This window comes from Salmo trutta, chromosome 30 (genome assembly GCF_901001165.1).
Source record: "Salmo trutta chromosome 30, fSalTru1.1, whole genome shotgun sequence".
Taxonomy (NCBI): Eukaryota; Metazoa; Chordata; class Actinopteri; order Salmoniformes; family Salmonidae; genus Salmo; species Salmo trutta.
The window spans coordinates 23,437,000-23,449,618 of record NC_042986.1 but is presented as its reverse complement, the minus strand read 5'-3'; the positions used below and the strand labels follow the sequence as shown (position 1 = coordinate 23,449,618).

The 12,619-nt window shown below is 42.6% G+C and overlaps 1 protein-coding gene across 2 annotated transcripts; it reads right to left on the bottom strand.

Annotated features, from left to right (window-relative positions):
• Positions 1–535: 535 nt before the first annotated feature.
• LOC115168301 (E3 ubiquitin-protein ligase ARIH2) lies at positions 536–12,271 on the bottom strand. Of its 2 annotated transcripts, XM_029723450.1 has the most exons (16): positions 12,137–12,271; positions 8,105–8,597; positions 7,659–7,726; positions 7,463–7,535; positions 7,094–7,235; positions 6,091–6,212; positions 5,647–5,756; positions 4,814–4,931; positions 4,363–4,413; positions 3,904–3,925; positions 3,593–3,744; positions 2,840–2,983; positions 2,541–2,609; positions 2,233–2,277; positions 1,220–1,336; positions 536–1,008 (listed from the first exon to the last, which is right to left on the bottom strand). In XM_029723450.1, the coding sequence occupies exons 2-16, from the start codon at positions 8,369–8,371 to the stop codon at positions 937–939; spliced, it is 1,572 nt and encodes a 523-aa protein (XP_029579310.1). In that variant the 5' UTR covers positions 8,372–8,597; positions 12,137–12,271; the 3' UTR covers positions 536–936. The 2 variants fall into 2 exon arrangements, with proteins under 2 accessions (XP_029579310.1, XP_029579311.1); XM_029723451.1 differs by lacking the exons at positions 2,233–2,277; positions 12,137–12,271 and having other exon boundaries at positions 8,105–8,371.
• Positions 12,272–12,619: the final 348 nt, after the last annotated feature.

Genomic DNA, 12,619 nt, shown 5'->3' with positions numbered 1-12,619 from the left:
TTCCGGAACCGGGCCTAACTCCGCCCTATGCTTGAAAAATCTTGCAGTTCATCAAGTGTACTCGAGAGGGCGCGGTGAATTATGTCACCTTGTGAGCTCCCCTATTTAAGTTTTATGGACCTCCCACTATAAAGTGGCATGCACACGTAAAAGGACGGAGGGCATTAGACCAGTTATATCTGGCATATGATGCTGCCTATATTTGGACATAGCAGACTGATCAGAATAAGAAGTGACTAAGCTGAAGCTCTTGTTAAACGGCTGTGTCGAAATGAATGCATTGCGGAGGCCTACTGTTTGTGTTGGAAGGTCAGAGGGTGTCAGAACTTAACACATCTGAAGTGTTGAGTATGTGATCTGTAATCTGAGCAAAATGAGTCCTGAAGTTCAGATTCTCTGAGTGTAAGGGTTATCAGCAAAAGTTTGCAGTCAACCATACCACTGCTGGTGAACCTAGCCTGGGTGCCAGTGTGTTTCTGCTCTCTTGCAAACTCTTACAGGCATTGGTGTGATAATTAATACACAAGAAACAAAATCTGTTTTAAAAACTCTGTAACTATTTCTGTATTAATGTACAACCGTTGAAAATTACAGCATTTTTTAAATGTTCTGTTTCTTAAACGATCTAACTATCAACAGCCATTTCCAGAAAAAGGTGAACAATGTGAGAAGAAAGAAAAAGAGAAGGATGGTGGGACCGCGTGGGAGGCAAATTAAGAATTTGTTTTATTTTCTGAAGAGTGTTTGTGTACGCGCGCGAGCATGCGCATGCTTTCTCATTTCATGGTGTAGTGTGTATGAATGTGGTGTTGACAGATCTAAATGGGGGGGGGGGGGGGACCGTGCCATTCAGAGACCCTGTAGCAGACAAATAGAGCACTTAATGAGGGAGGGATGAAGGAGGGACTGTTGGTGCTTTGCAGTAGGATGGAGACTTCAGGTGTCGTGAAAATCCTTCAGCAGCGTGCGTCTCCTCTGCTCAGCAATGTGCATCTGATTTTCCAGATCCTGAGAGGAACAGAGGGTCATGAATGACTGAAGGAGTTAAATTCTTCACACAATGGTCTAATAAACTAATACGCTGCAAAAATTTTTGGGTCCTTCCGATTTCCCAAGACATGCCAATACCTCTCAACTCCCCTGTGCTCCCAGCCAATGCAAGTCCCAATCTGGAAACCTCTATATCCCCACAAACCTCCCAAACCCCCCTCTTTCTTACCCCTCGGTCATTGGCGCTCAGCTCCCCCTCACTCCCTCTCTCATAGCTGTCTGCTCGCTCCACCTTCCAAGACAGGTTCTCAATCTCTGCCTCAAGCTGGGCCTGCTGGTACTCAAACTGAATAGGATAGAAAAACACTTTCATTTCAGACAGCATGTTTGATATGTCATAAGTAACATCAGCAACTAGTGGCACCCTGCCAGTTAATTTATGGATCTGATCAATTCAATTTCATCTTTGTGGACTGCAACCGTCACAGAATCGTTCACTCAATAACCCCTCTGCAAAGCATAAATTCATGCTGCTAATAAGCTATTATTTTGCTCACTGCTAAATGTCATCCTGTGTGTGCAATACTGAAAATGTGGTTACAAATTTAAGTAGGTGAACAGAGCCGTGGCTGAGTGGTAACTCTCAACACATATGTGACTCCTCACCAGAGACAAGTTGACCCTCATTTTCTCCTCTCTTTACCTCTGTATCCCCTTGTCATTTATAATCTTTCTAAATAAAAGCTTTAAAAATGTGAGTGGAATTCCCCTCTTTTAAAGCAATTGTGTCCATGTAAATAATTAGAATACTTAATACTTTTGAATCCCCAGGTGGCACCTTGTGTGACCATAAGTCTATGCGGCCAGGCACAGTAAAATCATTTGGTTGCAAAGGTTACTGGCCTGCCCTACACAATATAAATACTATTGTGATGAATAAATGCCTTGGTTCACTATTGTGATGCATAATGCTGCATTCACGTGCTATCGGAAACTCGGAACCTCCGAGTTCAAATGAATGCAAGTTATTTGCATAGAGCGTCCTATTGGTTGGTTCTGGTACTTAAGTGGGAAACAGTTTGTTTCTACAACGAGCTTCCAAGTCAAATTTATGAGTTTCTTAGTTCCCGACTAGCAACTGAACGCAGCATAATTGCCATGGTAATTTGGAATGGTCAGTAAATGAGTATTATGGGTAATGTAGTCATTCTACAGTTTCCAAATTGGCCTACAATTGCCTACATCATATGCATTGTGACAGCACGATCTCCCACAGCAACGAACATTCTGAAAACACAAAAACCGGGAAAATAAACAAAAATACAAAACACAGCGGAATATAAAATGGCCAGTAGCATTTAACAGGACGACGTGCTTTCCCCCCTTGTAAATCAGTGCTAAATTGTAAGGGGAGATCCCCCAACGCAGTTAAGTGGCATACGGTATTATAATATAGATAATTAGCATTTGACTAGATATATTTAATATAGCTTAGTAAGCCTTTGTTAGCTTATACTACTGACACACACAGAACAAGACAGGATTCTCACCAGTTTTTTGCGAGGACCAGACTCCATGTAGTAGGCGTAGGGGTAAGTATACTGCAGTGTGTAGCGACACTGTGGGACAAACAGATAAGAGATAAGCATGACTTGCTATTGGTTTAAGTACAGTGTAGTAGGTCAAATAAGAACACAGATACTCCTTTCACACCATAATGCCAACCTGAACCAAACTGTGCTGCCTCGGTTACATACTAATTTGTAGTGTGAAAAGCCCTATACATTCCCGTGTTAATGTGTGTGTTTTTTCCTTTGTGTGTGACTGAGGCAGGCAGGGGCAGTAGTACCTTGGCCAGCAGCTTGGCAGCGTTCTGCAGGTACTGCCAGTCTATCCAGGTGCCCAGGTTGTTCATCACCCGCTCTTGGATCTTCTCCTGGATCCGCTGGTACGTCTGAGCCTCCAGCTGGAGACTCTTATTGTGGTTCTCCCACTAGAGAGACAAACACACGGTCACAGACTGGAGAAACAGTAAGAAAACATGACAGACAAAATGGAATAAAATAAAACACGACACATATCTTCAAGAAAGTCACATACTTATAGCATGTTCTGGGTGATTCTGAGATGGATCTCAGTGTTCATTTGACATGGTGTCGTTGCTTGTAACATTCACAGATTTGTTTTTAAACATAAGAGGTATTTCACATGTATGGGAGATTGAGTTCCCATGATCTAAAAGTACCTAGAAGTACAAGAGAATGTGACGACTACTTCTGTGTAAGTATGTGTGACTGAGGAACATGCATGTATATACTACCCTTGAAAGTGCACAGTATGTATTAATATAATATTTTATTTGGCTCTGGTTGACATTACAGGTGCTGATGGCGCCAAGTACTAAACAAACCACCTGATTGACACGGTTACTCTGGCAACGCACAGTTATTTGATGTAGTTAATGTAATCTATTTACATTAAAACAGCTTGATACTTCAGAAAGGTTAACTTAATTCCACATAATACTCATAGTGTGAGCAGAAGTTTGACTGTCATATGTTCCTGTCAGTGATAGTAGCATGTTTGTGTTTATGCATCTCACCCTCTCAAAGTAGAAGAGGTATTTCTTCAGGGCCTCTCTGGCCTGTGCCTGCTGGCTCTGGTTGACGATGTCTGGGTTCTCCTTGTAGCGACTGCACTCATAGTACTCACTGCCATGGGTCTTCCAGTCCCCCAGACACATCCAGCAGAAGTCTACACACACAGTGATGCTGACATTAGTAAAAAAAACAATATGATATGGATGTCAAAATGGGTTACATATGGCTGCAGTCAGTTGAACTGACAAATGATGATCGGAAGGAAAGCTAATTAGGTGTAAAGCTGTAAGTAGCCGTATAATTGGATACATACCGTGTTTGCACTTGGAGCATTGCTGAAACAGACAGAGGAAACGCAACATCAGTCATATAGCAGCTCTAACATTACAGAGAATATCGTTCAATGACTTTAGAATCAATTAGTATTTCAAAGTGCCTGGTCTAAATAAAGACAGGAGCAAAAGCATTACTGAAATCTTCAGCTTATAGCCCGGCAAGAAAGCAGTAAGCAGTCTCTCTCTTAAGGGGAATTCTAATTGGGCAAATTGTATTTGAATCATTCTGATTTCATAAGATGGAGGTTGTCCTGCAGTTGTCTAGCTAGCTGTCTGATTCATTTAAAGCCTGATTAAATAGAGACAATATGAAGAACATGTATAGTTTGAAATTCCTTTAAAAAAAGTGCCAGAGATTTCGAGAACACTAATACAAATGTCAACGTGCCCATAGTTGGCATAACCTTGAGATAATGCTGGATTCCGTCCTCACTCACCATGTGATTGCAGCCTCCATTCTTCTCAATGCAGATATTGCACTTAGGACACTGAAAAATACATACATTATACATTACTACAAATCTACCATTCCAGTGTTTTACTTGCTATATTGTATTTACTTCATGGCCTATTTATTGCCTTTACCTCCCTTATCTCAGCTCATTTGCTCACATTGTTTATAGACTTATTTTTCTACTGTATTATTGACTGTGTGTTTGTTTTACTCCATGTGTAACTCTGTGTTGTTGTATGTGTCGAACTGCTATGCTTTATCTTGGCCAGGACGCAGTTGTAAATGAGAACTTGTTCTCAACTTGCCTACCTGGTTAAATAAAGGTGAAATAAATAAATAATTATGTACAAAAGCAAAGGAAAATATTGGAAAATCACAATTACTTTAATTGTGTGTGTGTGTGTGTGTGTGTGTGTGTGTGTGTGTAGTCTTACATCTTTAGTGTGTGCACTGATGTAGTTGGCAGTCTCTGAATCGTCTGCACATTTGGTTAGCCACCTTCGGATGGTTGGGCAGTCTGTTGGGGCGTGGTACATGATCCGGCATTTGAAACTGAGGGCGGGTGTAGAGAGAAACATTAAAAAGGGCATCTGCAGGGATGCATCTGACATGATGCATATTATTTGACACCTTGTGCATTAATCTGTAAGCAAGAGCTGTATGTGCGGGCATCTGTGAGTAAGAGCTGTATGTGCGGGCATCTGTAAGCAAGAGCTGTATGTGCGGGCATCTGTGAGTAAGAGCTGTGTGTGCGGGCATCTGTGAGTAAGAGCTGTATGTGCGGGCATCTGTGAGTAAGAGCTGTATGTGCGGGCATCTGTGAGTAAGAGCTGTATGTGCGGGCATCTGTGAGTAAGAGCTGTATGTGCGGGCATCTGTGAGTAAGAGCTGTATGTGCGGGCATCTGTGAGTAAGAGCTGTATGTGCGGGCATCTGTGAGTAAGAGCTGTATGTGCGGGCATCTGTGAGTAAGAGCTGTATGTGCGGGCATCTGTGAGTAAGAGCTGTATGTGCGGGCATCTGTGAGTAAGATCTGTATGTGCGGGCATCTGTGAGTAAGATCTGTATGTGCGGGCATCTGTGAGTAAGAGCTGTATGTGCGGGCATCTGTGAGTAAGAGCTGTATGTGCGGGCATCTGTGAGTAAGAGCTGTATGTGCGGGCATCTGTGAGTAAGAGCTGTATGTGCGGGCATCTGTGAGTAAGAGCTGTATGTGCGGGCATCTGTGAGTAAGAGCTGTATGTGCGGGCATCTGTGCGTGTCTCACCAGAAGACCTCATTGCAGCGGATGCACTGTACTCTGCGGGCCCGTGGCTCCTGCACTTGGATGACGATAGGGCAGTCTGCCCCTGGACACAGCTGCAGCTGGAAGTGGCTCTGAAGGAGGGAGAGAGACTGGGTCTTACCGGCAGTGCCTAGAGACTGACTGGGCCGTACCCACTGTTACAGACATGTTCAATAGCTAAAGAGCACTTGATAAACATGCACACACTAGCTGAATGACAGAAATGAAAAGTGATTGTAAAAAATAATGATTAAAGCAGTGTATGCGGACAGTGTGGTTGTTCACTGTTTGCTGTCCCAAGAACAAAAGGTGCAGTGAGAGAAAGCCAAACTGGGAGTGACTAACAGAAAGAGGGCAGACAGACAGAGTGGGAAGCACCAACAAGCAGCCAGACAGACCACCAGAGGGACATGCAAAGACTTGTACCTCCACATAGTCCCTGAAGAGGTAGCGTCTATATTTGTCCTTCAGCTCCTCACCGGGCAGCAGCGGGAGCACAAAGTCCTCTGGCATTTGGAGGGAACAATCCTGAGCCATACAGGAGATACCTGCACACACAGACAAACACACAGACAAACACACACGTCATTTGAACGTTTGAAGATGATGCATACACACAAGAGCATAAAAAAATATGATCTGGAGAAACACATGCATAACGTTTTGAATGTATTACCAAAACATCTAAAAGGTAAAAATACATCTGAATTTGATTGCACATAAAGGCTATCAAATACTGGTAAATAAATATCCCACCAGGGGTCCTCTTCAAAGCCTACCACATCACTCCCTTCAAAGGAAGAACCAGCTCCTGACTTAACACTGACAGGTCGTATCATCCCTAGCAGTGCTGCTTACCCACTCCCATCCGACTAGTACAGTGCAGTGCTGCTTACCCACTCCCATCCCATCTGACTAGTACAGTGCAGTGCTGCTTACCCACTCCCATCCCATCTGACTAGTACAGTGCAGTGCTGCTTACCCACTCCCATCCCATCTGACTAGTACAGTGCAATGCTGCTTACCCACTCCCATCCCATCTGACTAGTACAGTGCAGTGCTGCTTACCCACTCCCATCCCATCTGACTAGTACAGTGCAATGCTGCTTACCCACTCCCATCCCATCTGACTAGTACAGTGCAGTGCTGCTTACCCACTCCCATCCCATCTTTGACTAGTACAGTGCAGTGCAGTGCTGCTTACCCACTCCCATCCCATCTTTGACGAGTACAGTGCAGTGCTGCTTACCCACTCCCATCCCATCTTTGACGAGTACAGTGCAGTGCTGCTTACCCACTCCCATCCCATCTTTGACAAGTACAGTGCAGTGCTGCTTACCCACTCCCATCCCATCTTTGACGAGTACAGTGCAATGCTGCTTACCCACTCCCATCCCATCTTTGACGAGTACAGTGCAGTGCTGCTTACCCACTCCCATCCCATCTTTGACGAGTACAGTGCAATGCTGCTCCCAACATGTTTTGCAGAAGGAGTGCTGGCAGGGCAGCGCGAGCAGGGCATCCCTCCGAACCAGCTGCAGACACACCCCACACTGGAGGGACTGAGGGGTCTGGAGACCCACAAAACATTAAAACATACCAATATTACATACCAGTGATTCTCAAATAGTGGCCCAAGTGCCATATCTGGTCAGTGACCTTTTAGTTGGTGTTTAGTTCAGAACACCTATACAACTGGAACATTGAGTCGCCTTGCCTTTCCAGATACCACCTTTAACTTTACCCAAATACATTACAGACACACTCACTAAGACAAAAGAGCACTCTTAGTTCTTACAGGAACTGATCTGCAGGTGCTGCTGGGCTGGACCTGGGCCTCAGACAGCAACTGAGATGAGTTGGACTTGTATCTGAAAGGCAAAATAAAAATGAGGGCATCAGAAATAGAATTAGTACCAGTATATGAGAATATTTGCTATGCATGTGTATGAAAATACAAATGAGTGAGTATGACAATGCATGTGTGCGTTTACCTGTCCAGTATTTGTGACACTTGCCAGTGAAAATGCACAAGGACCAATTTGGCTACAGCAGGTAAAACCTGTCCAGAGAGGAGGGAGAGAGCAGCATGAGAAGGCAGCGTATCAACACAGCTGTTCCCAGCAGGCTGCACACCCTCATCTTCAACCATTTTCATTTACATACTTCTTCAAACTGATAATTACTGAGACCGAAACGACAAGGAACTCATATACCTAGATATCATGTGACCCTGCCACTAATATGGTCAGATTTTTCAGTTCCCCCATTTCATTTGGGCTGAAGTACACCCGTTCTGATGCGAATTAATCATGCATGGCCACTAACCTAGGGTCAGATATTTTCACACCTGTTACGGTTACAATTGAGGGAATGTTAATCTGATCCTAGATCTGTGGTTAATGGTAACAACTACCCCACAGACAAGCCCAACACCAACCTTCAGGATGGCGGCGATACTGTTGACCTCCTTGCAGAGAACCTTCTGGATCTCACTGTAGGTGAGGCAGGTGAACTGGTACTCCTCTGGGTCAAACGAGTCAGCCCCCTGCTGCTCCATGTCTCCGGCCACGCCGTCGTAGTAGTCCACTATGTCCCCCTGCTCCTCATCGTCCCCCCCGTCGTCATCATCGTCCTCCTCCTCCGAGTTGATCCCGAAGTCATCCTCATTGCTGTCAGAGGCCTGGCTGTTCATGTCCACAGACATTCCCCGGCAGAGCCTCTCTCTCTCTCTCTCCCTCTCCCTCTCTCTCTGGGACTGACTGACAGCTCTCCGGCCGTCAGCGCCTCCGGGGGAACTACAGCTCCCAGAGAACACGGTTCCACAGACTAGCCCGACACCACTCAGCAGCAACGGAAGAAGCAGAAGAAGTTACACTCCCCGTCTTTCATGAGGAACCGACGAGGTGGATGGTCTGAGAGGACACAAAGAACTGTAGAAAAGGAGGGAGGGAGGGAGGGAGGGAGGGAGGGAGGGAGGGAGGGAGGGAGGGAGGGAGGGAGGGAGGGAGGGAGGGAGGGAGGGAGGGAGGGATGAAAGGGGAAAAAGGATAATGGGTTAGCTGTTGCAAAAAAACTGATAATGGTTGAGTGTTACTTTAAAAGAGATTTATAAGGAAATCAAGTTCTATGATCTAGAAGAACTGGGTCAGGGAGGAGAGATGGCTTGCCAGGCATGGTGTTCATTCATCTAAATATTCCGTACTTAGATCAATGTAACTTGTGCAGAGAGAGAACTTGACTGGAGTACAAGACAGAGCAGTCTGCTCTAATACCCAGCCACTTGTGTGATTCACTGAGTAACGATCCGGTAAAGCTTCTCTCCAACCAAAGCTTCAGATTTACTCTTCAGATCTTCCATTACCCCTAGGACTTTCTTTTAGTTGTACTGTACATTAGACAAACAGTAAGTAAACACGTGTGGGATACAAAGCATGAGTAGCAGCTTAATGCAGCAGTTTAAAAGATTAGCTACATGACAGTGTTTTACAGTACAGACAAGTTGGTAGGAAAGTAGACAGGAGCAGGTGTGTGACAGAGTCCAGCTAGCCATAATAACCAAAAACAGGATTATTTAGCCAACTAATTAATGACTTACAATCTCAAAAGCACCTTGATGTAGTTGGCGGTGTTGTGATTGTAGGTTTCTCTCAGATATCTGATCCTGTGCTACAGGGTGTGATGCACGTATGCGGCAATAACATGAAGCCATAAGATCACCACAGTGGGCAGCCAGGAGTTGGAATATGTGACTTGCAAAATCGACCTGGCCCCAGGTCAGTTCCAGACGCTTGTTTGCATTCCCTCCATGCTATAAATAGACACTTATGCAGGGTGACAGTCGTAACTTTACATACACTTCCTAAACTTCATTTGGATCTATACTACAGCTTTTGGATTTAATATCAAATGTTTTAGATGAGGCGACAGTACAGAATGTCACCTTTAATTTGAGGGTATTTTCAAACAGATGTTTTACTGTTTAGAAATGAATGCACTTTCATGTAAATAGTCCCCCCCAGATTTTAAGGCGTCATAGGAATTTGACCAAATTCACTACATTTAGTCAAAAGTTTAGTATTTGGTCCCATATCCCTAGCATGCAATGACAAAACAAATCATGCTTGTCACTCTTCTACCAACTTGTTGAATGGATTTGCAGTTTGTTTGGTTGCGTTTTGGATTATGTTGTGCCCAATAGAAAAGAATGTTAAATAATGTAGTGTCACTTTGGAGTCCCTTATTGCACATAAAAATCTAACTTGTTTCTGAACACTTCTACATTAAGGTGGATGCCTCCATGATCTACCATTCATTTCTATTGGGCACAACATAATGTTAAACAACCTAAACGCATCCAACAAGTGTGTAGTCACAAGCTTGATGTAGTCATTGCGTTCTAGGAATATGGGTCCAAATACCTCACTTTCAACTAAATGTAACTAGGGGAGTGTAGATTATATCAATTACTGATATAATTGAAACATTATTTTGAAATTATGTTAAACGATATGAAAAGGGGTTTGTTCTCCACCCACTTCATTTTTCCATTAAAAATAAATTAAAAATGAAAGTTAAATCAGGGTCCATATCATTTGGAACAAAATAAAACATAATATCAGAGTCTTTCAAATTAACATTAATAGTAGTTTATTTTAAAATCTTCTAACTCACTCCAATATCTTCTGACATAAGAACAGTCCCAAAATAAATGGTCAAGAGTCTCTGGGTCACAACAACAAAATACACATGTTATCAATAGCTATCTTGAATCTGTGTATAATAAAGGTCTTTACAGGGTAGATTCTATGAATGAGTTTGAATGATACTTCTTTCACCTTATTAGATATACAATATTTGCCAGACAACAACGAGACTGTCCCAGTTCACTTGTCTTAGGGCTGCATTCCAGTATATTCTAGCAGAAGGAATAAGGGAAAGGGGGATACCTAGTCAGTTGTACAACTGAAATGTGTCTTCCGCATTTAACCCAACCCCTCTGAATCAGAGAGGTGCGGGGGGCTGCCATACAAGTAACATCTTAGAGTTTTCATACATACATATATATTATTACATATATATAGTTTAAAATGCCAATTCTTTCTAACTGAATTGAGGCTACAAAATCCTCAACAGTTGCACTTGGAGTATTGTTATATTCTCCTAAAAGAACATAACATTCTCATGAATTCTGGATAATCATATGGTTGTCCATCATTATTCAACAATTGTTTAACCCATATAACGCTGTTGTCAAACCAGTTCTGGAAACACTTAATTTTGTATTTTATGTCTTTATTATTCCAGAAAGTACAGTACCAGTCAAAAGTTTGGACACACCTACTCAGTCAAGGGTTTCTTTACTGTTACTATTTTCTACATTGTAAAATAATAGAAGACATTCAAACTCTGAAATAACACATATGGAATCATGTAGTAACCAAAAAAAGTGTTAGACAAATCTAAATATATTTTATAATTGAGATTCTTCAAAGTAGCCACCCTTTGCCTAGACAGCTTTGCACATGATTGGCATTCTCTCAACCAGCTGCATGAGATCACCCGACCTCTACCAAATTGAGATGAGTTGGACTGCAGAGTGAAGGAAAAGCAGCCAACAAGTACTCAGCATATGGGGGAACTCCTTCAAGACAGTTGGAAAAGCATTCCAGGTGAAGCTGGTTGAGAGAATGCCAAGAGTGTGCAAAGCTGTCAAGGCAAAGGGTGGCTACTTTGAAGAACCTAAAATAAAATGATTTGTTTAACACTTTTTTGGTTACTACATGATTCCACATGTGTAATTTCATAGTTTGAGGTCTTCACTACTATTCTACAATGTAGAAAATAGTAAAAATAAAGAAACTCTGGAATGAGTAAAATGTGTCCAAACTTTTGACTGGTACTGTATATCTATGTGGGGAAAAGTTGGTTCCAAGTTAGAAGTACTTAGTTAGAAAGCGTAATAGGAATCTTACCCACATCACCGTTGCATTTGAGTAAGATCTCTAGACCACCAATCTGCTGGAATATTTAATTAGGGATTATATTCTAAATGCAAGCCTTATTTCTTAAATAGTTCCGTATCCATTTGATTTTAAAGATTATATTAGAGGTTTTTTCAACTCTCCCTCACTTTGGGTGCTACATATTAACGTTAGATAACAATATAGCAATACACTGGGAGTTAACACAAAATCAGTTTTCCAACTCAATATATTAATAATCCATCAAATACGATATGCTAGACCTAGGCGAGGTAGAAAAACAGCTGTGCCATTGTTCCACCCTGGAATTACCCACAGCTGATAGCTAGCTAGTTAGCTAGCGAGTCGCTGGAACCCCTTCGCAACCGCCTCTCACACTCTAGGCCGGAGATCGGCATATAAACAAGGCCATCTGGGGCTTGTTAACAAACTACTCCGCTTTATCGTTAGCATATACCTTCCCACCAAGTACTGCTGTCTATACTTACCTTGCGGACTGCGTTGGGTCGCCTTGCAATTGAAGCCAAACCTGGCTTTACAAAACAACCAATTCTTAATCAGCACCCCCAGTTAAGCAGAAGACAGGAAGTACACGAATATTCACAATTTACGCCACTTCCGTGTCACCAGTTATGACAACCATTGGACGTTCTGTTCTTCAAGACCGGACCCAAATATAAATAGACTGTCTGACATTAGCTTCTGGTGAATTTACAAATTAATCTATATTTAAATAATTTCCACATCTTTTAATACCAATACATTTAGCAACAAGTAGGAGCAGTCCATTAAGACATTTTAAGAACTGTCTCTGGCCAGACTGCACGAACAAAAGTAATGCAATGTAAAAAATAAATAGCCTACATGTGGAACACACTGTCATATGAGATCAGTCTGGTTTAAATAACTTCTGTCAGAAATCAACACTCTTCCACTATTTTCTCTGGGTGGCTGGGAATATATTCCAAGCT